The sequence below is a fragment of a genome, unplaced genomic scaffold, assembly GCF_019419815.1.
Source record: "Pyrus x bretschneideri cultivar Hongxiangsu unplaced genomic scaffold, Pyrus_bretschneideri_v1 Contig62, whole genome shotgun sequence".
NCBI classification, from domain to species: Eukaryota; Viridiplantae; Streptophyta; class Magnoliopsida; order Rosales; family Rosaceae; genus Pyrus; species Pyrus x bretschneideri.
Window position 1 is genome coordinate 1667596 of NW_025999801.1, and position 24933 is coordinate 1692528.

A 24933-nucleotide genomic window follows, 5' to 3' on the forward strand; every position below is an offset into this window, starting at 1 on the left:
AAGATTTAGCGATATTTCCGACATAGCAGTTAAGTATCGACAAACTGTCATATGACATTTCATAAAGTTTCATTTTTAATTCCATAAAGTTTCATCTAGGGCAATCGATACCAATATCAATATTGACATCTAAATATCCATCAATTTTTCATAAATTTGCGTATTGATATTTTCATCAACGACATTTAACCACTACCTGATGGGCATCCTTAAATTTTCCAAAAACTTTACCTTTGAAAGAGGCCACTTCTGTCAATGAATCTCAAGTGAGAAGTTGACCCGCTTATGTCTAGCTTGTAGTATGCCAAAACTTACTCCTCGTGAAGATATATTCCGCTTTGCATCTATTCTCCGACGATTTAGTCCAAAAGCGTCCTAGTAAGGGTGATGTAATCGTGCATATACAACGTACTTATCTTCGACGTCTTGACTACATTAAGTAAAAAAATGCGACCCAAGTAGACAAAAGACCCACTAAAGATGTCAGACGGTTTGTCCTTGGGTTAGTTGTGTTTGAATCTTGTTTTCATTTTAAAATTCAAGTTAGTCCAGTTGCCATAAAGAAGAGAAAACTTATCTTGGAAGTTTGAGCACTCTCACTTATCTTTTCAGATATAAGAGAAACCTCAAATGCATTCTCACTGAGGAAGAGAGAAAGGTGAGAGAGGAGATCACTGTTCTTGTAGAGAAGAGCAATCATCTTTAGAGTGAGAGGAGTGAGTTTTAGTTTTCAATAGAGAAAACCACAATATCACACCACCACCAAATTGGCCACCACCACAATCCTGCATGTTTGAGTAAGTGTTAACTAGCTTCACACACTTACTAATCACATTCCTTCACTCATCTGATACTAGAAGGTGTCGACAGCAGTTAGAGGGATTCTATACTTTGGAGCCTAAGAGGAAGAGCTATACAATGTGGATTCAAACTTTGAAAGAAGTTGATGGGATTGCTAAATAGATCGGGTTTAGAGCACACTGTAAAGGTATGTTTTCTACTTTCTTCTACTTTCACTTTTGTATAAAACAAAGGGAATTCTTATTAGCACTCCAAAAATTTCATTTGGCACTCCAAACTTTCTATAATTAGAAAGAAAAATACATTTGTAAGGAGTGTAGAATTAAAACTTTTAAAGTGCTAATCACAGTTCCCAAAACAAATGAATACATTAATCATATGATTAGTGATCTTGAAGGGGTTTGTATTAAAGAGTAATTAGGTTTCGGTTTCTATTCACCAATGTTCATTGACTCAAATCTTATTGATTTTCAATTTTTAATCAAAATCTAGCCTTTTTCCATGCCAGACTTTTATAATATATTTTTATATGTTACCAATTGTAATACTTCATCATAATGTTATCTGTTGAAATACTATATGAAATATTTTCTGAAAGATTCTGAATACCTTGAACATGAACAAGAATTCAAGCTAAAATAAAAATAATACTGCCGCAGAAATACTGTAAATAATAGTAAGAAAGCAAGTATATATCTTGCATTGAAAATGAAAAGCAGTCCCAAGTTTGAATAGATATATACTGCGTACATATTAAAACTGTCCATCGCAGTCATATGACCAAAATAATAAACGATGAATTCCAAAATTAGGCTAATGCCCCCCATAACCTAACTCTCTATCCATATCTATCTCCCTTAAATTCACCGAGTCACTTTCTGCTACCCGATCAAGATCTACCTCTGCTTCAATTAGCTCGGTCCTTCGTCTTCTTAATTTGATCTCTAAAGCATCCACATCTTCTCTCAATCTTTTCACTCCCCCTGTCATTTCCTCAAATTTCTTCATACACAAAGCAGACTGAACATATGGCTTTAACCACGACAAGTCAAATCTGAAGATCTCAAGCTCTTCCCATAAAAGCTCAAGGTGGTCGCAGGAGTCCTCAGACGTCATATCCTTACTTTTTGCAGTCTTTAAAAAAGGCAGGACTCTTCCCAGAGCTGTGAATGCACATTCAGTGAACTTACGACTCCTCTTTTGTTGGCACTCGATCAATGAAGGATGCCCTGAGCAAACCTCCTCTAGTAGTGGAACAAAAGCTTTCTCGATCCAACCTAAACCTTTGAAATCAATGAGCTTACTAGCTGGAGTAGTGTAGGGTAGTTTTTCTTTCTCAGGTAACTTGACTACACGAGGGCCAGTAGGACTATCGGTGCTATTGTTACTGCAAATTTGTAGAGAACTTGGTTTATCATTGGAGGGAAGCAGCTGTTCACAATGTGCTTCAGAATTGGGTGCTACTGAAGAGTGTGGAACTTGCATAGAATTTGCACTTAGTGAGTGCTCCGTACTCTTAACAAGAGAAGATGATCCTTCCTCGTTTTCATCCTCATCGATTTCAGCCTCAAGGACATAAACCTTTACTTCAATAATACATGTATCATTCACAACATAGCCTTCAGTACAGTCATGGAGCTTACTACAAGGCAAAGTAACAAATCTGTAACCCAATGTAGTCACCTCTTCTTTGAACTCGTTCTCTTTATGAAATTCTACCAAAAAAAATATCAAACGATATCACAAAAAAAAAATAAAAAATAATTAAGAATGCCTGTGTACATCAACAATAAAGAATTTTCAGACAGTTGCAAAAAAAAAAAAAAAAAAAAAAAAAAAAAACCAAAAAACCATGATTCAATAAACAAAATGTTCGTCAGGAAGGGAAAAATATTATTGCAGCAATGTCCGACTTCCAACTCATCATGCTTGGCTATATTCGATAACCAAAAAAAGAAAAATAGTTACCGTTCACTTTTGCATAGCACAACTCTTAAAATTGTTCAAAGAGATGCAACCACCACTTGACTAAAACTATACACCTATTGGGGTTAGATGATAATTGTCTTTTTACTGAGAGACTTGATAAGATTTTACATATATACAAACTTCTTCAAAAATATTCACAGGTAAGGAATTAAGTTTGATAAGATAATGGTTCTTGCATATAAGCATGTACATATCCTATTGCTTTTCAATACATCAAAATCAGTCAAAACCACATATGGAGATGCAGGAACCAGTTTTGACGTGCAATTTCACCAAGCCATTCATGGCCAAATTATAGGTGGCTTCATTTAAGTTATCAGAAAATCAACCTTAAGATCTACCATTCCTCCGATGCCACTCATACCAAATGAGCTAGCTAATTAGTTTCTATGCCATTAAGTGCTAATTAGAAAGAAAGAAAAAAAAAACTAAGTTTGAGATGAAAAAAGATTTTATAAATAATATCATGCAAGGGAATAAGAACAAACTGCCATCAAGCAGGAATAAAAGGCATGATGTACCAATTAGTGAATTTAAGCTATTTGTTTGGTTCACTTTGAGAATTTAGAAAACGGATTACAGAAAGCTGCAAGAATACTTTCATGTGTTTGGTTATTTACAAGAAATGCGCGGGGAGTAAAGACGAGAAAAACACTGTTAATTGCCTTTAGAGTATGAAATTGCAATCTCTCAAGAGTCCAGAGTTTCCTAGAAGGAAGAGAAAAACAAACTCAACAATAAGACACTCTCCCTGCATGTACTTTTGTATTCTTTTAAATGGATATACACGAATTCTTTTTTTAAAAGAAACAAAGAAACTCATTTTACGCTCCTAACACATCACTCATTATAACTCATTATAAACTAAAGAGTGAGAATACTGCCTGAACTCAGTCAAAACTTGAGCCTCTATATATATATATATATATTAGTTAATGGTTCGTAGTCCAAAACAACAATCAATTACATGGTTTGGTCCTAACATATTTATATTATCACGTGGAAGTATAGAAGTCACACTTACACCATTGGGACCAAACGATGTAATTAGTTGTTGTTTTGAAATATGAACCATTGATTAAGAGAAGCCAAAGCTCCATGATGACTAGTTTCGGACTATATTGTGCAATTGTGGGTACTACGTTGACACATAAGTGAGTCTCACAATTGTCAAATCATCCATTTACTGAAAGACAAACAAATAAAAGACATAAATTGATGCAATTTCAAAACATACTGAACGGAAAGAAAATACCTAGTGTTTTTGACTTATTTCTGTTTAGTTGATTGACCACAGTAAACATGAATTGAGCACAAATACTCCACCCAGATGGCAATGTCGAAGCATCTGCAACATTCAAATATATAGCCAAATAGCCGTCTCCGCGGCACCCCTTTGGATACATGAGGATCCGCCTGATCCAATCACACCAAGTTTATGCAGTCCAACTAACGCAGAGCAGAACAAAAAAAATTCCAAACGCACGTATCTATATAGGAGATAACTCACATTCAAATACGTACCATTTAAAACCACCAATGATGAAAACGTCAGAGTAATGCTTGCTCTGCAACTTCAAGAAGTGTTCGACTCTCCATGTGAAAGTCCCCGAAAAAATATCTTTATATTCTTCAGTATACTTCAAATATTATACTCACTCAATCAGGTTAAGATTAAGAATAAAATATATGTGAAGAAAGAAAGATACTGTCAGCAACCCTAGTCATTATAATCGAGAGACTTACCATTTCAACCAACGAATCAGAATGAGTAGTTTTTTGTTCGCAATTTTCGGTTGTCGCTGAAGACATTTTCTTTCTGTAATTCTCTTTTTGCAGTCTTTGTTCTTTCTAGTTGTTCTACTGTTTGAACCACATCTTGTCTTCCCTGGCTTGTATGTGTAGGTGCCGTGGAGATCCAGCCCACGTTAATCTGGAATTTGGTGGAGCTTTCCACCTCGAGAATGGTAAAGGCCGTAACATTGGTAAATGAAAAGCTTGTTGGCTGGTGCATGAATTCAGATTTCAGAATCATTGATTCTTGCTATGAATGACTTTTGGTATTTCAAAACAATTTAGGGGCATTAATATGCCCACTCTTGAAGAAAAATGGTGATTTCGTATAAAAGTAAGGCTAAAACGTTAAAATGGTTTCCATGTTTTAGTCATTGAGTCAACTTAGTCCTTATGTTTCCAATTTGACCAATTTGGTCCTTGTGTTTATCTGTAACATCCCACATCGCCCAAGGGATTGATCCTTAAATGTATATTCCCATCCCTACCTAGCACGAGGCCTTTTGGGAGCTCACTGGCTTCGGGTTCCATGGGAACTCCGAAGTTAAGCGAGTAGAGCCTGAGAGCATTCCCAGGATGGGTGACCCATCGGGAAGTTCTCGTGTGAGTTCCCAAAAACAAAACCGTGAGGGCGTAGTCGGGGCCCAAAGCGGACAATATCGTGCTACGGTGGTGGAGCGGGCCCGGGAAGTGGTCCCCCCCCCCGGGCCGGGATGTGACAATTTGGTATCAGAGCCTAACCCTGGTCGGGTGTGTGCCGACGAGGACGTCGGGCCCCTAAGGGGGGTGGATTGTAACATCCCACATCGCCCAAGGGATTGATCCTTAAATGTATATTCCCATTCCTACCTAGCACGAGGCCTTTTGGGAGCTCACTGGCTTCGGGTTCCATGGGAACCCGAAGTTAAGCGAGTAGCGCCCGAGAGCATTCCCAGGATGGGTGACCCATCGGGAAGTTCTCGTGTGAGTTCCCAGAAACAAAACCGTGAGGGCGTAGTCGGGGCCCAAAGCGGACAATATCGTGCTACGGTGGTGGAGCGGGCTCGGGAAGTGGTCCCCCCCGGACCGGGATGTGACATTATCTTTGTTAGTGACATTTCCATTTAATTTTTGTAAATTTTTTTTATAAATAATTATAAAATTATTTATTTGATTTAAAATATTTAAAAATAAATTTAAAAGAAAAATTATTCTCCTCCCAACTCTCCAACCTCCTCCTTAACATATCCCCCTCTCTTTTCTATGTCACAACCTTATGTGTTATTTCTCATTGATTTTCATTTTTCTGTAAAGAGAAAGGTTAATACCGTAATTATATCTCATTTAATTTTTCTTATGATTTTTTTAAAAGAGATTGAATGAAATGTCCTTAATTAGCTAACATAGACAAACACAGGGACCAAATTGGCTATGTGGCTATAACGCAGGGACCATTTTGACATTTAGGCCTAAAATCAAGGCTTAATAATTGGTTTGCCCCTGAAACTGTCATTTAATCTCACTTTACTTTCTGAAATAGATTTTGGCTCACTTTGCCCCGTCTCATTTAGTCTCAGTTCACCCCATTTTCGTCAATTTTGTCAAATAAATGTTAAATTAAAAGGTAGCATGGACATTTTGTTTTGACACAATTCTTTGCCTCCAACTTGTCTTCTAAGACAATCCCAATTCCATTTTTGATAAGTCTGATTCAAACCTATGTCTATCTTTCTTATGGATTGATATGTAGTTGCAGTCGCAGCTGTTGGATTAAATGAGTAGTTTGAATTAGATTTCAAAACACTACCTATTATTTTCTTTTGCCAACGGCCAAGGTTCTAAAAAACGTTAGGCGCTAGTTGGGCGGCGGGCTGGCACCTAGTGCGTATGCGGCTAGGCGGGGTCTAGGCAGGCACCTAGGCGAATTTAGGTAAATTTCTTATTTATCTTGTAAATAAGTGCATATTGACACTTACAAAAAATTATACTTGTATGAAATCCATGGATAAGATAATAAAAGAATGATAAAATGCAAAAAGAATATCCAACAAGTCCAAAATTTAAAAACACATTAAGCATATATATGCCATATAACCATAGTGAGGAGTATTGTATAAACATGTACAACAACTTCACAATTTTAAACCACTTAGACTTAGATAGGATTTTTTATTTTATTTTTTAATTTCATTAAAATAAAATAAAAAAACCGCCTAGCACCGCCTAGCCTTGCCTAGCTCGCGTAGGCGGCCACCTAGAGCCTTTCCGATTTTTCCCACCGATTTGCAAGAAAATGCCTCGGCTCACCACCGCCGAGTGCCTAGGCCGTTTTTTAGAACATTGCAAATGGTTGTGTCATGCTTCAGGCCAACCAGCGAGGCTCAGCTGCACTTGGCGACTTTCGGCAGCGACTTAACCGCGATATTCTTTTTTCTTTTTTTTTTCCTCGGTTTTCCTAGATTTTTAGAACCCTATTCGTGCTTCTATTTTCTTTATGTTTCTTTGACTCACAAAATTCACATAGCAATTTCATCATCAAGATATGTAAATATAAATTGCGTAGGCATAAATATGCTTATATATTTACAAATATATGCAATACGCAATATGTAATAATGAAATTATGAAATAGATTGAGAGTTCATGCATCATGAGAATGTTTTTAGGCAAATAGGGCTGATAAATATCAAGTTTCTGTTTTAGAAGAACCTAATTGGCATAAAATGAAATTTGAGCCCTTGAATTTGTACCACGAATCTTCAGTTCCTTAAAGTCAACAAGAGCATGCTGATAATGTGTATCGTAAGCCTGTTTAATTGAAGAATTATATAGTGAGAGGGAGTGAGGTGCGACACACAGAGAAAGAAAGAGATTTGGTGAATTCTGAGGTGTGTGTTATCTCACCTCATTGTGATTTTATATTCCTTAATTTTTAGGCATTACAACCAAATTAGGACACTATTTAAAATATAATATAGAATTCCAATAGGGTTTACACAATTATATGCCTTGCCTAATTAGGATGGTAACAGTTATAAAAATTAAAATTTAAAAAAAAAAAACTATAAATTTAAAGAATATTTTTATAAAAAAGTCACCCGCCATGAGCTCGTTTAAAAGTACTTTTAAAATAATTAAAAGCTTTCTTAATAAAAGTGCTTTTTGAAGTGCATTAAAAAACCACTATTTATATTTTCTTATGGAAAATATGTGAAACCCGGTTCCTGGTTTTCACTATTGTAAACTACATATTTGTACTAACGAGATTTTATAGTATTTTCTGGAATTTATATTAATAAATAAAAAAAAAGGACTAGAAGCTGCCATATGGTAGCAAGAGAGGGGGAAAATGAGAGATGCAGGAGAGAAAAGGAGAGAGATGGGGACCAATCAGAAATGGGGAAATGAGAAAAATGAAAGATGAGAGAAGCAGGAGATCCGTTTCCAGACCCGACGACCCAGTAAGATTTTCGGCAATTTTCTGTCTTTTTTTCCGTGAATTTCACCGAGCCACCACCTGGAAACTTCACACCGGCCTTCCCTCTCCCTTTTCATCCAAGTTCGACAAGGTTTTGACCCCGTATAGCGAAAAATGACGGGATGAGACCAATAGTGCCACCAATGGTGATCCGTTGATCTTGCAGGCATCACCACCATCCACCACCCATTCTCGGCTCTCATTAAGCCCAGGAACAAAGTCCAAACAAGTTTAGGGATGGCGAAGCATCGGGGAAGACGAATTAAGGACACTAATTTCTAGGGATTCACGTTGTTCATGGCGTTTTTAGGCCACTTCCTGGGCAAATTGGACCCCAGCCTAGGTATAAAACTTACTCCTCTCTTCAAGATCTTCATTTTGATATATGTGAGAAATTATGGAGTTAGGTGTATTTTTTGGCAAATCGAGGCCACCGGCCGTTGGGTGGCGGCGGCGCGTGGCTAAGATACCACTTGGTCTTCCTAGATTAATTTTGATGCCCCGATTCCATATTTAACATCTGATTGACGAAATCTTATCGTTTGAACATAGTTTTGTTAGATTACACCACCTGATCGTTATAATCATTGATGATCCAACCGTATGATCGTCACCAAACCTAGTACGTTATGGTACGTAATATTTGAGTACATACGGATCTTCCTAAATTGAATTTCTAAGTTTGCAAAACTAATTGTTGATCACCGCTTAAGTTTAGCGATTGGCGAACATCCAACTGCTGGATCGTCTCGAAATTTTAGGATATTGTTCTAGAAGAGTAATGAGACCTTTGGGAAGTTATGGATCAAAAATCTGTTAGGCAGATATTCAGGGTCAAATAACATAGGGTTATGGACCCTACCGTTGATGGTGAGTTGACTTTTGGTCAACATGTTTCGAATTGTTTTTAAATACTAAAATTAATATTACTAGAGAGTAAGTAGAGTCTAGTGGGCCTATCTTGGTTAGCAAGCTATCCGAGTTAATGTATACCTCGGTGTTTGTGAAATTGATGCCTTACTGTGATATATATGTTTATTGGATTTCTAGATAATATAAAAATAGAGGGAATTGTTATTTGCACTTCAAAAATCTCATTTTGCACTCCAAATTTTTCTATAATTAGAAAGAAAAATACACTTATGAGGAGTGTACAATGAAATTTTTGGAGTGTTAATATCAGTTCCTATAAGAGATATGGCCACTAGTATGAATATGAGAGGGAACCTTGTTAGAAAAGTTCATAGAACTCGTATTTCTGTGTGGCTAGATATTGGGTAGTTAAGGGGAATCGGTAATATGTATATTTGAAATTGTGATTCATGATGAAATGACGTAGGTTATAAAATGTATGTTATGTGATTCGATATTCGTTTGTTTTGTGGAATCGATAGTTTGTATGTTAGTAATTATAATTTATTTATTTTGATGTATGTTGTGTGATGATGTGATTGCACCATGTAGCAATGGTACATGGATGGTTACGCCTAGTTAATCTGCATTGGTGAACCATACTATATATGGGTTGCACCTGGTTAATCCACATTGGGCAACTCTAGGATTGTGCCTGGTTAATCCGCATTGGGCGATCCTCGTTACCTAGGTATGGTCATACATAGTTTAGGGGTGATCACACCTGGTAAATCTGCATTGGGTGATCACTGCCTATTAGCATGTATAGGAGTGACTTTGCTCGGTTAATCCGCATTGGGGTGTCACTATCTGCTTGGTTACTTATTATATGTTTCGACCGAACTGTGTCATTTTAGCCTTAGTTTTTAAATGTATTTATGAACAATGGTTTAGAGAATCTTGTGAATTGAATTAGAAAAGTCGTTGGACGTCTAGGTGACTTCTTCGGGATTTCCAACGATTCAATTTATAATTAAAAACTTAAAAATAAAAAGATGATTGTTCATCATCTTCTTTCCCTCCCCAAAAACCCAACCCAACTCCTATAGTGACACAGCCATCAACCCAAGCCCTGTTATAATGCAATTACCATATGCATATACCCCCACACCCACCCAACATTGATCACTAAACCCTCCACACTCTCACCACCAATGTCTTCCTCTTCCTCCTCTTTAGCTCCCAACCTCTCCCCACCATCCAATGAAACCACCACCACCTCCATCGTTCTAAAAATTGACCTAGGCAGCGCCTAGGGGTTGGACAGTGACCGACCGCTCCAATTAACTGTTAATCAATTGAAAAATCGGAAAATGTATTAGGTGGACGCCTAGGTGGGATTAGGCAGGTTTATGCGAAGCTATACAGGTATGGGTGGGGCTGGGCGGAAGCTAGCGGGCCTAGGCAGGCGTATGAGAAGGTGTCGGGATCTGAAAATGTTTCTGGAAAAATGATGTTGCTGGTCAAAAGGAAGAAGATGAAGGGGTGGGGACCACCATATTAGCTTCAATTTAAACGAATGGGCAGGGTGAATTCTTTATGCTCCCACCATCTCCTTTCTTTTGAGTTTTGATTGCACGGGTCTTGGTCCAATTACTCTCTTTACCATTTTTTATTCTTTTATTTCTAGTCCAATTACTCTCTTTGCCAATTTTTTTATTCTTTTATTTCTTTTAAGACCATTTACATAAACTGGTAAAGGTCTATTGCTTTATTATTCTTTTTTCTTTTAAGACCATTTACATTAGTATGTATTTAAATCTTAACATCACATATAATATTTTAAAAGAAAAGACATATTATTTATATATTATATAGTAAATTTAATTAATTTATATTAAATTTACATAAATCCGTCTAGGCGCTACCCCTAACTCGCCATCCGACTAGTGCCTAGTGTCTTTTAGAACATTGATTTTATCATTCTTTTATTATCTTATCCATGGATTTTATACAAGTATAATTTTTTATAAGTGTCAATATGCACTTATTTACAAGATATACAAGAAATTTACCTAAATCCGCTTAGGCCGCCTAGGTGCCCGCGTAGAGCCTGCCTAGCCACTAGGCACCAGCTTGCCGTCCGACTAGCGCCTAGCGTTTTTTCAGAACCTTGCCATCCTCACCCGTTTGATCACTCCAAGCCCAACCTACATCTCTCGTCCCGCGATCATATCGACACCTTCTGCTCCAGCCAATCTAATCGATCGCACCCCCATTCTTGCAGTCCTCGTGCTCTCCGGTGCTGATAATCGAGCTGAAACCTTTCTTGTGTCGCTTGACCTAAAGTTGTGGTCAACAGGGTGGTGTGGGGCTATAATGGTTGCTCGGTGGGAAAGGAAAGAGGATGATGAACAATTTTTTTTTTTTTTTTTTTTAATTTTTTGTAAAAATAAAAGGTTTTTTTTAATTATTATTTAAATATTTTAATTCACATGGTAATATTTAATAGATTTGTGGGACTTAGTTATGTGCCACATCAATACTTAATGAAATTTTTAACGGAATTCTAACAAAATGACCACATTGATTTGCGACACTCATTTTCAAGAAATACATTGATAAATTTTCAATTTTAGGAATCATCTTGATGGGAGGGGTCAATTTTAGAGACTATTTATGATAAAAACCCTTCATTTATATATATATATATATATATATTTTTTTTTTAACAGTACAACCACATGTATTAGTATCAGACTTTTTTTTATTTGAATAAACAATATTATCTATACTAATATATATAGGGAATTGTTATTGGCACTCCAAATTTCTCATTCTACACTTCAAACTTTCTATATTTAGAAAGAAATATACACTTGTGAGGAGTGTAGAATAAGATTTTTAAAATGTCAATAACACTTCCCTATATATATATATTTATATTTTAACAATACAGTCACATGTAGTAGTATCAGACATTTTTTTATTTGAATAAACAATATTATCTATACTAATGGAGTGTGGTTGGGAAAAATCGAACTTGTCTCATAATAAACTAGTAATAAAATGATTATAATTCGCGGAAGGATCGAACCTAACAACTCTAATGGCACGTTTACGTACCCGTAATCGAAATCAATTTACGGAATTGGATTCCGATTACGGGATACACCTTTGTTTATGTAATCTTGGGAAATCAAAGTACATATGGGGTCCACACACATTAAGGAATTCAACTCCTAATTTTGAAAGAATTGGACTCTCTACATGAAGGAGGTATTTCAATTCCTTGATACTTGAGGAATCCGGAATGGATTTCTTCTACCAATTATGCCCTCACTTGTTTCTAATTATTCCAACATTGGCCTTCATTTGACACTCATTATGACATCTTTTAATAAATAAATAAAACCTTTTTATATATTTTTATATAGGTGAATTTTATTATATAAATTTAATTAAGAATTTAAATTAATTAATTAGTATGAAAATAATTTATTTATGTAAGGGCAATTTAGTAATCAAATCTAGTTTTCATTGCGATTAAAGTAAATTAGTAAACAACTTTTATGAACTCAACATCATTCCTACCATCTTTTAATAAATAAATAAAACCCATTTATATATTTTTATATAGATGAATTTTATTATATAAATTTAATTAAGAATTTAATATAATTAATTAGTATGAAAATAATTTATTTAGGAAAGGACAATATAGTAATCAAATTAGTTTTCATTCCGATTGAAGTGAATTAATAAACAATTTATATAGACTCAATATCATTCCTAGTCCGATTCCAGATAGTTTTACTAAACAACTTAAACAAGAATCTGATTCTGATTCCACCCAATCCAATTCTTCCTCAATTCAATTCCTTTCAATTTGATTACGATTTGTAAACGTGCCCGAAGTCGCAGAATGAGACACTTGTGATTGCAGCTAACCGCAGTTGTGAAATTGCTCTCTCGTTAAACCCCTGTTTCACTTCAAATTTTGCCCAGAACCACAACCAAGCAACCATATTCAACACAGAGAAACAATGGAGTGCCTCGCAAATGCGTTCTCTGTGCTGGAGCTCGACGCGGAAGACGACGATCCAATGCGATTCGCATCTTCTGCTTCCAATGACACTCCTAAATCTTCAGGTTCATTCACTTTCCTTCCATCGGTTAGGGTTTAGGGTTAGGCTTATTTGGAATGCTGCCTTTTGCTTAATGCAAACCCTTTTCTCTATCTTTTGAGAATTGCTTTAGTGTGTATGATTATTTTGCCAAAAATGTGAAAAATTGAAGAAAAAGCCGTCTTGGGGTCGCTTGATTAGTTGATTGTGTATGAATTAAGCATGCCTACACTTATTTTGTTACTAGTGAAGTTTGTTGCTGATTTAGGCTATAAACCCCTTGTTTGCTTTTGATTTTGGGACCATTTCTATGGCTACTGATTGAGCCTGTAAATTGAGGTGATTTCGACAATATCCGGATCTAAGTCGTTGGGAATGCTTTCTAATTACTATTTACTTTTGTTATTTATATGTGGATGCTGTATACTTGCATATTCAATGCAACCAACCGAATCAGGAAACACGATTTTTAGGTTCTTTTTCTTAATTTTTCCCTCAAAGAAGTTGTAACTTTTTGAATGCGTGTGTTTTTCAGAGTGTTTTCTTGTTGTGAGGTTTTGTTGGTGATTGTATTGTACAGTGGAGATCTTGTCCAATGCTTCTTGTATAATTATGAAGCTGTAGTAAAATTAATGTTATCTTACAGAAATTAACTTATTTTCTTAACATTTCTTACCTAAATGTAAACCAGATTCATGATCTTAGGCTAGACTTGGGCATATATTTAGTAACAATATTTGGACCACTTTAGATGAATATTGGTCGACAATCTTTCTCCATATGGAGATTGAATATCTGCATTCTAATAATGCATCTTTTGAAGCAGGCAGCGATAAGAAAGTCATCAACTCTGATAAAATGTTGCTCATAAACGAGAAGCAGAGTCAACAAAGTACAGAGATGCTTCCAAAAGAATACAAGATGCCCCTGGTATGGATTGACTTGGAAATGACTGGTGAGGGTAATATTGTTTGGTATAATATAAGAATGTCTGACTAAATGATATTGATAATTGAAGACCCCGGCGAAAAATAGCATTGATGATTTCTTTGATAGTCTTGGCGCACTAGCCATATTTTTGGTTCTGGTAGGGGAATTTGTGTATTGGTAATGGGATAAGACTGATTTTTTGCTTTGTATTGAGCATCAAGTTAAGCTGCATTCTTTGACTTCCTTTCTTCCTTCCAAATTGGATGTTGCTGCTTCCTAGGCTTCATGCTTGTAATTGTCTGGTTCTTCTGTTCTATGTGGATAGGGTGTCTATCTTTCGTGCTAAGGATGTTCTGTAGGTTAAGGGTTATTTATATATGGACAACCGGTCCACCTTAGTTGTCCTTCTCAGTCTTTTTTATTAATAAAATCATTCTGTTTTCTTTCTGGAAAATAAAACAAAAACGCGCATTTAATATGTAGGAATGCCGGACAATGTAGTTTTTCAAACTGACATTCTTATGTTTTCACTTCAATTGATATTGTCTATGATTAATTTCTCTAAAATGTGATGACATGAAAATCTTCTCCTTGACTTCCATGGCCATGCAGGTTTAAATGTTGAAGTTGATCGAATACTGGAGATTGCTTGTATAATCACTGATGGAAAATTAACCAAGTCAGTGGAGGTATTTTCAGCATAGTTTGTTAATGTTTGGGTAGTCAGCTACTTTATATATCAGCACCATGTAATCTTCTAGTACATTTGAATCTTATCCCTGATTGCAATTTAAAAGATTACATGGGGTGAACTCAGTAAGTATTATAAATTTTTTTATGTTTTGGCATAATTTTGGCTGTTTCATATATGTTATATTTACTTTATCTAGAATATGTACATTCTTGCACTTTATTCCCCCTGGAATTCTGTAATGAAATCTTGTCTTGACATGTAAATCCCTGTCTGTGGAGCATCATATATTGGGACAGCTTCTGAGATTCTGTGAAAGTAGTGGTTGGTATTGAAAAGAAAGAACTAAGAAACTGGATTGCGTTACAAATTTACAAGTTAGTAGAGTACATTGGTGTTGGTGTTTATGTAGAACTCTAAGACAAAAATTCAGTAATACTATTAATCTAGTTTTTAGGAATTAAGCTGATCAATCAACAATTAAGGTAACCAAGAAAGTCAACTCCTCAAACAGATTCATTTGAGGCTGAAACTAGCCTATACTCCACCAGTTATAGAAAACCAATTCCATGTATACAAGGACCTGAATTTTCTTTTAGTAGAGTATTCATACATAATTACTTTAGGCTGCATGTACGCCTTATTGAAATATTTGTGCTGCACCAGTTTATGGTACTTGATTCTGAAAAAATATTTAGTTAATAGTACTTAGTGAGGAAATTACCTTTTTAGATATAGCGTGTGCACTGCTCAAGAGTTGGTCAGTCAATCAGTTCTCTCCGTTAAGTTAGTTCGATTTTGTTTTGTTATTCATATTAACTCTAGCATATCTGTCAATGGCTTGGAATTGATCTTTTGTGATTTTGGTGGGGTTTTCAAGACTCAGGATATCTTATAGTGGGTGCTATATAGCTACATGAAAATATCTCCCGAAAAGAAAAAAACAAGATTCAAAAGTGAAGAAGGGATCAAAACGTCTCTGATAGGTTCAATTAGTAGGTTTCCAAGGGCAGGTCAGAGACTGAGTTTTCTCAATCGTAAAGAACATGTAGGACTGATAATCACTAGTAGTTTAAATATTACGGAAACTTTCCAAGGCTTCTTTGTTCTCACATGTCCTCCTTATAATATGGAAATGGGTTGTATTCATCAACTGTATTCCCTCTTCTCAACTTGTGAAATGTGGATCGCCTTTTGATAATTTTGAACTTGTAGCTGTAATGTGATAGCATCATTCCAAAAAAAGAAACCAAAGAAAAAAGGTTAGGTAGCACCAATGGTTCACATATCCATGAGATTGGGTGACTGTTTCAACTTTCTCAGTGTCATTTTCCGAAGTGCGATTGAGTCATCCTTATTCTATTAGCCTTTAACATCTGTGTAGAGGTCACAAATATGGTGAAATAACTGTGCACTGATCTACTAAATAGAATGATCAGACGTTGATTTCTCTGAGATGATAGTCATGTGCTATTTACACTAATTGTTGACTTTGGAATTGTAAAGCTACAGCATTTTTCTAAACTTTTTTATTTATAATCTTGTAATTTGAGAAGTTAAAGAAACAAAACCTGATTGAGTTAAGGATATTTGTTTGTCGAAATACCCTGAGATGTTATCTTTTTCCTGATTCTTATTGTGGTGTCTTACAGTTCACTTGCTCTTTTATCAATTGCACTCAATTTCAACATGCATCTCAGTTGACTAACTAGCATTGTCACATGGATACCCAACCTGTTATTTTCCTCCCTTTTTCCCCTTTTATGTTTCAGGGCCCAGATTTAGTTATCCATCAAACTAAGGAGTGTTTAGATAGAATGGGAGAATGGTGTCAAACTCATCATGCAGCTAGTGGTAAGTAAGCAGGGTAATAAAATTGTCATCTGACATTTGTACTTTGTAGGAACATATGAATGAAGATTTTGTCCTCTTTATCTCCATGTGTTATTTTGTGCACAAGAATCTCTTGTCATTTTAGCATATGATAAAGGATTTCACGACTGACTAACTTTAATAATATTAGGGTTGACGACAAAAGTGCTCGAAAGTTCGATTAGTGAAAAAGAAGCTGAACAGCAGGTGTGAAAGAATTTTTTTTTTTTTTTTTTTTTTTACATGAGATTTCTTGTCAATATTTTTTTTATCATATGCACATTTGTTAACTGTGCGGCTGCTATGTGGTCTTGGTCCTGTTTAACACTCATCATCTGCATATCACCAGAGATGGGGTAAAGCTACACTGTCATCTTATGAATCCTCTAAATGCTGCTGTTTCTGTTGGTATCTTTGTGTCGCTGGAGGGTTCATGTTTAGACATGTTTGCTGACCTCTTTGCCACTTAATAGTATGATCAGGAAGACTGAAAATTTCTGCTTGCTCCATCCTTCCTCATAGTTGAGTAATTTTCTCTAGAATCTGCTGCTTTTGTTGAAAGTGCTGTTGTAGACTGTATAGGTTTTCTCTAGTTATAGATCCATAGAAATTGCATGCCTAAGGTGGCTGTGGTACCACTTAATGTAAATGGAATTATGGAAGAAGTTATAGTTCCTTCTCTGAAGGGGAACCTGGGAAAAGCTCTTTATACTTCATCTTCTAGTAGACACTTCTATTCCATAAAAAGAAGGTTTTGAACTCCAAAACTGCATCAATGAATTTCTCTTATCCTTGGGGCCTAAGTAACACTTGGTATTTCTACATATTCGTTATTACTTTATTAGAGAAACTGAATGGCTACCTAAACTGTGACTAAATCTGATAACTAGACACCAGAAATAAAAGAAACAAACGGAAATGCATGATTATTTGCATCAGGGTATAATTAAGACTATGATGCACTCATGAACCTTCAGTTTGGGTTGGTATAATTAATTATTGTTCTGTCGTTTGATGTCTGGTATTCTTTTAATCAATATTCAATGTGATTTTAATAACATGTGTTTAATCATAGGATTGAATAAAAAATTTAAACAATTTCAATGGAATTATTTTTAAAGAATTCTACCTCTGAGTTTCTCGATGTCAAAATAACAAACAACCTGGAACTTTTGGTCATTTCCTCACGTAGAGAAGACAAATTCGATATCTATTGTACTTTCCCTTAGTTGTTTTGGATAAGAAAATTCTCCGACCTTGTTTTGATGAACAACTAGTTAATTTAATTGTTACATACACATTACTTATAAGTAATCATCCTTTTTTCACTTCATTTGTGATCTTTTTGTATGTTCTAGGTGTATCTGTTTGAGCAAATTTAATTGTTGATGATATTATTGTCACATACTTCTTTCTTTATATTTCTGGGCAAGTAAATATGTACTTGAATACTGCAGGTCATAGAATTTGTAAAGAGAAACATTGGAACATATCAACCTGTCTTAGCAGGAAATTCAGTTTATGTGGATTTTCTGTTTTTGAAGGTAATTTGAATCACTTTTCCTGGATTTTATTCGTAATTAACTTGAATTGCATAAAGGTATAATAGGAGGTTGACTGATTTTGATGTATTTTTTTATTAGTAGTACATTGGTATTATTTCATAAGCCGATCAGCATGCAAGGAGGGACCTCACTGTGCAGCACATCTGTTTTGCGTCCGCATTAATGGACATTTTTCACTTATTTGGTTGTTTTCCTGTTATGTCGGAAGCAGATGCTTGGAGTAGGGATTCTGGGAAAATAAGGATAGAAATACAAATTAGGTATGATTTTAATCACAAGCTTCTTCAGAGTAGGAAACTAAATAAGAACCAAATCACTTACTAGGAAACTAAGTTGCACCCTTAAACGAACCAGGATACCAGATATTTACGTAATCAGAATCCTAATTATAGCTTTTTTTTTTTTTTTTATCTCCAAAAAGAATTGGTGGTTCCAGTTTTGAAGTTACAGTTAAGGATTACACCATTCTAACTAGAAACATCTATATTAGACTTGGGAAAGTGTAACGTAAAATGATGAGTAAACTCTTCAAGGGAGTCCACACCTCAGTTTCCTGATGAATGCTTACATTCCATCTAGGTTACAGTTCTGCTACAAGGTTTTACTATATTAGGTTACAGTTATGCTGCACAGTGTTATACTGTTGTCTAGTAGCTATAATAGAGCAGAGCCAGAGTAAGCAATAGGATCAAGTTATAAATTGTGCAGTCTGACATTTTCCACAAGAAATCTAATGGAAGAAGGGTGACAAGAAGCATGAGGAATTTTAATGATTTTACAAGGGAAACAAATTTGTATGATCCAGAGTTGCACAACATCTTCTGTACATTGTAAAAAATGATGGAAACTGTGATTCAGGGGAGATTGGACAGATTTAAATTCAGTAGAATGGGAAGAGGAATTTCCTCATTGAGGCCATTAGCGCTTACTACTTACTAGGATTTCTTCAGATCGTTGTCCTGTTGTGTTTGATCTGAAACACCACTCGAGAAAGTGATTTGAGGAATGGTGGAATGATGAGAAGATTCAAGTCTGGGGTGGGAAGGTGACAAGCTTATGAGGAAATTAAAAGGGATGAGGAGGGAAGATCAAAAGAAAGTAATAAGGAAGATTTTGGAGATGTAAAAGACAAGGGGCGTTCGTAAACAGGGACCATACTATAGATGTAAGTTTGATTGCAAATGAGGTTGTGGACAAAGTGAGGAAAAAAATAGTAGTAGTTTGTAAAATTTCTTTAGAATAGTCCTAACCATGTGGATTGTGGTTTCATGGTGTTTTCTTTGGACAAAAAGGTTTATGGGGCTTTTGGAGGAATTGGAATATTGGACAAGGGCATATGTTTGAATTCAATTTAATTGTTCAATTTCTTACCAAAAGAAAATGTCATCTTTGTGTCTGTTGTGGAAGATAAAGCTCTAACCTATTCCCTTGGCTGCCCATTACTTTTCCTTGTCTTAGAATGAACGGTTGTACTTTTTTGAAGATTCCGCAAACATCTTCCTTATTTTGTTAACATTCCTTATTTACATATGAATATAATCAGCTTGGTTGGAGTTCTTTAACTGGTTTCTATCTGGCAGAAGTACATGCCGGATTTGGCTCGCCTTTTCTCCCATGTATTAGTGGATGTTAGCAGTATTAAAGCTCTATGCATTCGCTGGTATCCTAGAGGTAAGAATTCTTACATAACCTGGTACACTCTAATTTTTCTCTACCAACACCTTTAGGCCATCCGAACTGAGAAAACGGGTATATTGAACACGAGTGTTTACCCGGAAGCTTTGTTGTACTTGCACTCCTGAGTGAATTTACTTGGGACATGTATCGACTAGTTAGTTAATTTGTATGGTGGTTGTTTAGCAGATAATCAGAAAGCCCCTTCCAAAGAAAATAAACACAGAGCCTTGGACGATATCAGAGAAAGCATCAGAGAGCTCAAATACTACAAGGACAATATATTCAAAGCATTTAGAAAGAAGTGACTCAAGGCGGCCTCAAACCCCTTTACTACTTCATTACTAGCAGTTTGTGTATTACTACTATAATTATGCATTAAAATTAAACAATGGAGATGATTTGTATTGGGACTACATTGATGTTATGCCGACCTGTCAAGTTATATAATTATGTCCGACTTATCTGGTGATTGTTTTTAAACTTAAATGGACCTCGGGTTTTCTTAATTTTTGTAGATCTTATATGTTTTGTTTTTTTCAAGTACAATGATATATTTACAGTAAGGTGAGGGGGAAGTTCGGCTAAGCGACACAATGGACAACTTAATTTGGTATCGAATTTGTCATCCACGACATTCGAACCTAAGCCTTACACTTACAAGTAAAGAGGAATACAACCAGATTGTAGTACTAAGAGCATCTCCAATGGGAGTTCTTATTTAGGGTTTCTCATCACCACCTTTGAGTACTTATATAAGTACTTAAAAGGGAATCTTTGTGTTCTGAAGGAATATTATCTCCAATGGAAGAATCCTTATAATATAATCAATCTTAAATTTGAGGTTTTTACAATTTTATGTGATAATTTGATTAGGTACACATTTTTTGTTTATGTTAACATTTTTTTAATTAATTTAACATTACGTTCTTGTAAAATATTTTTGTGAACATTTTAACAAAAAAAAATTCAAAATTTTTTTCTTCACAAAATCGTAACTAGAATGAGTAAATGGAGTACGAGTGAACTAAGTATAGGGGATGACGTTGTAGTTAGATAATTTGGTATTTATAAGAATGATGAGAGCACAACATGAGAGAGTAACCCAAATTGAAACTATTAATCTTTTAACGGATGCAATATGAATAGAGAAAAGAAAAAATTGAAAACCAACATGGGAGGGTAATCTCAATTGAAACGGTTATTTAATTGGAACCAAAGATCCCAATGGTAAAAAATTTTGAAAAGTAAGAATCAATCTGGACTCTTCATTTTAAACGGTTGAAAAGAAAAAAAAAAAAAAGAAAAGAAAAAGAAAAGACAAGGCCATGTGAATGGGATCCACGCCTACTTTTCCACTTAATTAGTCATTTTGGGTCTACCATTTTAGTCCCTATAGAGTTTCTATATGTGGATACATATACCAAGTGTTCGGCGAGTCTTTATAGTTTAGGGACTTACTTTTTGACTCATTTAATTCCTATATTTGTGTATATTCATTTTATAAGTAAAAAATAATATCAAATTAATCATTGAGGAAACTAAAAATCAATATTAGAATCAGTTTTATTTGGGCCTAAAGCCCAATTCTTTATGCCTCCGTATTTTTTCAACTTTGTTGGTCAAAGTATGCCAAAAATATTTAAAGTAAACTAACATTAAATACCACATTTTTTATACAACGATATATATATATATATACACTCACACACGCACATACACATATGTTAAGACGAAAGGAAATAAATTAGTTAATAACTCATTCTTAATATCCCAACATAAGATTTCTTATGAATGGAGAAAGGTTTTATGGAAAAGTATCAAGCTCAACCCATTTTATTTGGGTTAAGCCATAATCTGTGGGCCAAGATATTTATAAAAATAAAGACGCTATATTTTGCCCCCATTGCACATGATCTATAAGCCACTTCGCACAGGTGCTAAAAATTGCATCAAAACTCTTTTCTAGTACTTGAACTTTTACCGGACAACATGGTGGGATTGACAATTATGTAATTATTTTGAATTATAGCAGTATTTATAGAATGATTTTTGTTGACTTTTTCATTGATGTCTAAACTAAAAACATGGTAGTTGCCCTTGCTGCACCGTCGATCCTTCAAACCCAAAATTTTTATCAATTTGTAAATGTGATACTAGTCCTTAGATTTGTATAAATTATTAGGATTTTAAAAAGCCTGGTATAAGCCACTTAGTATTACGTTTTGAATTACTATTGTACCCTTTATTCATTCAATGTAACTTTTGGAGTTGTGGTTAAGTAGGGGCAATTTTTTGTATTTTAATTGTTTCACAAAATTGCTCCTCTCACTATATATTGAGATTACAAACTTAAATATCAAAGTCGACATTGTGGAGAACATCCAAGAGATCCTCAATAGACTTAACAAAACATAAAACCAATTTGACCAAACTAGTTGCCACAATACTGATGGATTTGAGAGCAATCCACACCCAAATTCAGAGTACCGAGATGGTTTCCAAGCCCAAGAGAACTCTATTCTTGATGTAAATATCAAGTACTTCGCGAACTAGCATGTGAGAAATTACTAAAACGAAGAATAAATCCCTTGCAATCTATGAGAAAAGGAACGAGGAAGCAATGAAAATGCGGAGTGGGGTTGCACCGGCCCCAAGCCGGAGCATGGGGCCAGCAGGTATGGTAAAACTTCCTTTGCTGGTTATTTTTTCCCCTAAAAGATGATAAAACAGTGTTCACATTGATGATCATAATCATCCAAGACATGCCTGCGTCAACTATAACCCAACTTAGGTTGTCAAGTTAAAAGCTTTTTGTACTTCCTTTGCTAGCACAGAAGGATTGTCTTTGTGCCCTAAACTGATTGTGTTTCACTAACATAAGATAATAACTGTGAAACACCCCCACAACCATTTTCTTTCTTGTCGTAGATTTGCGAGTATAAAACCAATCACACTTGAAAGGGAAATTAAGAATGATAGCAACATAACAAGTTTTGTAATCCCATAACATAATTGCAAAGTTTTCGTATTCTTAAAACTAGAAGAAACCTAAACCGAAAAACAAAAAGGATGAACCAGATTAAATTCAGAATTAGTGTTTCAAAGTTAAACCTTCAAGTTTTACTGCATAACTTTTTCAGAAAGACTATCTAAGAGAAAATTCTCCAAGAATTAAGACAACGGATAGCCTAGCTCACTATCCATATCTATCTTGCTGAAGTGCTCTTCTTGTGCCTCTGCCAAATCTCCTTCTGCTACCCCAAGATCGGCTTCTGCCTCCGCTAGGATAGCCCTTCGCCTCTCTATTTCGTTCTTCAAAGCATCGACATCTTCTTGCAGTCCATTCACTATTCCTGCCCCTTTCTTCATAGCAAAAACAGATTGAACATGAGGCTCCAGCCAAGCCAAGTCAAATTTGAAGGCCTCAAGCTCCTCCCACAACAGTTGAAGACGTTGACAAGCATCAATGTTCATATCCTTGGCAGTTGTAGTCTTCAGAAAATGCAAGACTCGGCCCAAAGCTGTGAATGCGCATTGAACAAGGGTACGACTCCTCTTCATCTGGCTGTCAATCAAGGAAGGATATGACGAACAAACCTCCTCTAGAAATGGAACAAAAGTTTTCTCTATTCGCCCTAAACCCTTAAAATTCATAAGATCACTGGTTTCTTGGTCTTCTAAATCCTAATACCGGTAGGAACTTCAACTTCAACTTCAACAATACACACATCATTCACCAGATACCCATTATCAAGACAGTGGAGATGACTTAGAGGAACAAGTGTTGCAAATCCCCAGTCAGCTGTATTTGCCATAAACACATGTTCCGTTTCTGTAAAATTAGAAGTATACATAATGTATCCATATAAACTATAGAAGAGGACATTTCGATTGTAAAAGTTCTAATGGATCCACAGAACAGGTATGAAACACAATTCAAACACATGTGAGACAAACATTCTAATTAAAACTTGAAAACTTATCTAAATTACGCTATGGACTATATATAGTATACTTTCAAACCTAATTACCATCAGCTGGAGCATAGATTTTATATATGTTTAACTTGGCACGTAGTTTTCTTTTTTACACTACAACTAAAATTTTAATTTATTGTACCTTATCAAACTGGGAGAGGGAATTCGAAGTTGGAACTTTTCTAGATGTTCCTAGAGGAAAAGCTAGTTGAGACACATAATTCAGAACTCAGGAACATAGGGACAAAGTGATGGTCTTGTAAGTAATTATCGCTGCACCTGAGGTCCTATGTTTGATTCTTCCCCTTGCAATATCGCTCATACAAATAAAACTAATAGTACAAATGATGTTCAAAGTCCAAACGCTCTTCCCTCAAATTATCTAGTAGAGGATAAACATGTAACATATTTTGAACAAAAGCTCAAACTTATATGCTTATCTTAGAATTTCTCCAATATCTTAAACTTTGCACTAAAACTTAAAGCATCAAATGTATGCTTTGAAACCACCATGAGTGAATACAATCTTCCGATGGAAACAAAATTTCACGACTACATGCACGCACAAACAATCACACTCATGTTTGCTCGCCCGCACATGCTCACGCAAGCATGTTCGCCTGCCCACGCACTCACACACCCCAACAAAATGACAAAAATATGTAGTAAGTAAAAGAAAAAACTAAAAAGCAAGAAGACACGCAAAAATGACAAAGCTGTGTGGTACCACGTTAAAAAGAAACTAAAAATATGGGTAAGGATAAGAATCACTAAATTCCATCTAACAAATTTTGCCTTGAGTGAATGGCAAGACCATTAGGTTAAAATTCGAACTGCTACTAATATGATAAGTAGAGAAGATACCCTCTTATACTGAGTTGCTGGTATCAAATTGATCAACGAGTGTGATGGTGAACTTGATATATCTGTTCCACCCATATGGCAATGTCTTAGTCTCTGGAACGTCCAAAAACATGGACAAGTAATCGACGTTGTAACCCTTTGGATATATAAACATCCGCCTGCAGATCAAACCAATTAACCCTAAACCCATCAACCAATTATACATATAACTAAGCTTAAAAGTTCAAGATACCCAAGTGTACCATTTATAGCCACCAATAACGAAAACGTCAGAGAAATGCTTGTACTTTTTCAACTTAGAGAAGTTGTGAATTCTCCATGTGAATGTCCCACACAT

The 24933-nt window shown here is 35.4% G+C and overlaps 3 protein-coding genes across 5 annotated transcripts; 1 reads left to right on the forward strand and 2 right to left on the reverse strand.

The window, feature by feature from the left end:
- Window positions 1-1510: 1510 nt before the first annotated feature.
- On the reverse strand, window positions 1511-2539 carry LOC125471881. The gene has a single exon (XM_048572803.1). The coding sequence runs from the start codon at window positions 2284-2286 to the stop codon at window positions 1615-1617; it is 672 nt and encodes a 223-aa protein (XP_048428760.1). The 5' UTR covers window positions 2287-2539; the 3' UTR covers window positions 1511-1614.
- Window positions 2540-12775: 10236 nt separating this feature from the next.
- On the forward strand, window positions 12776-20216 carry LOC103946164 (oligoribonuclease). Of its 3 annotated transcripts, none has more exons than XM_009356809.3 (8): window positions 12778-13045; window positions 13847-13975; window positions 14563-14639; window positions 16414-16495; window positions 16665-16720; window positions 17971-18057; window positions 19659-19749; window positions 19939-20216. In XM_009356809.3, exons 1-8 carry the CDS (start codon window positions 12940-12942, stop codon window positions 20058-20060), a joined length of 750 nt encoding a protein of 249 aa, XP_009355084.2. In that variant the 5' UTR covers window positions 12778-12939; the 3' UTR covers window positions 20061-20216. The 3 variants fall into 3 exon arrangements, with proteins under 3 accessions (XP_048428695.1, XP_009355084.2, XP_009355085.2); XM_009356810.3 differs by having other exon boundaries at window positions 12781-13045; window positions 19942-20216; XM_048572738.1 differs by lacking the exons at window positions 16414-16495; window positions 16665-16720 and having other exon boundaries at window positions 12776-13045.
- Window positions 20217-22926: 2710 nt separating this feature from the next.
- On the reverse strand, window positions 22927-23476 carry LOC103946230. Its single transcript, XM_018647176.2, has one exon. It carries the CDS (start codon window positions 23407-23409, stop codon window positions 22927-22929), a length of 483 nt encoding a protein of 160 aa, XP_018502692.2. The 5' UTR covers window positions 23410-23476.
- Between the last annotated feature and the right edge of the window lie 1457 nt (window positions 23477-24933).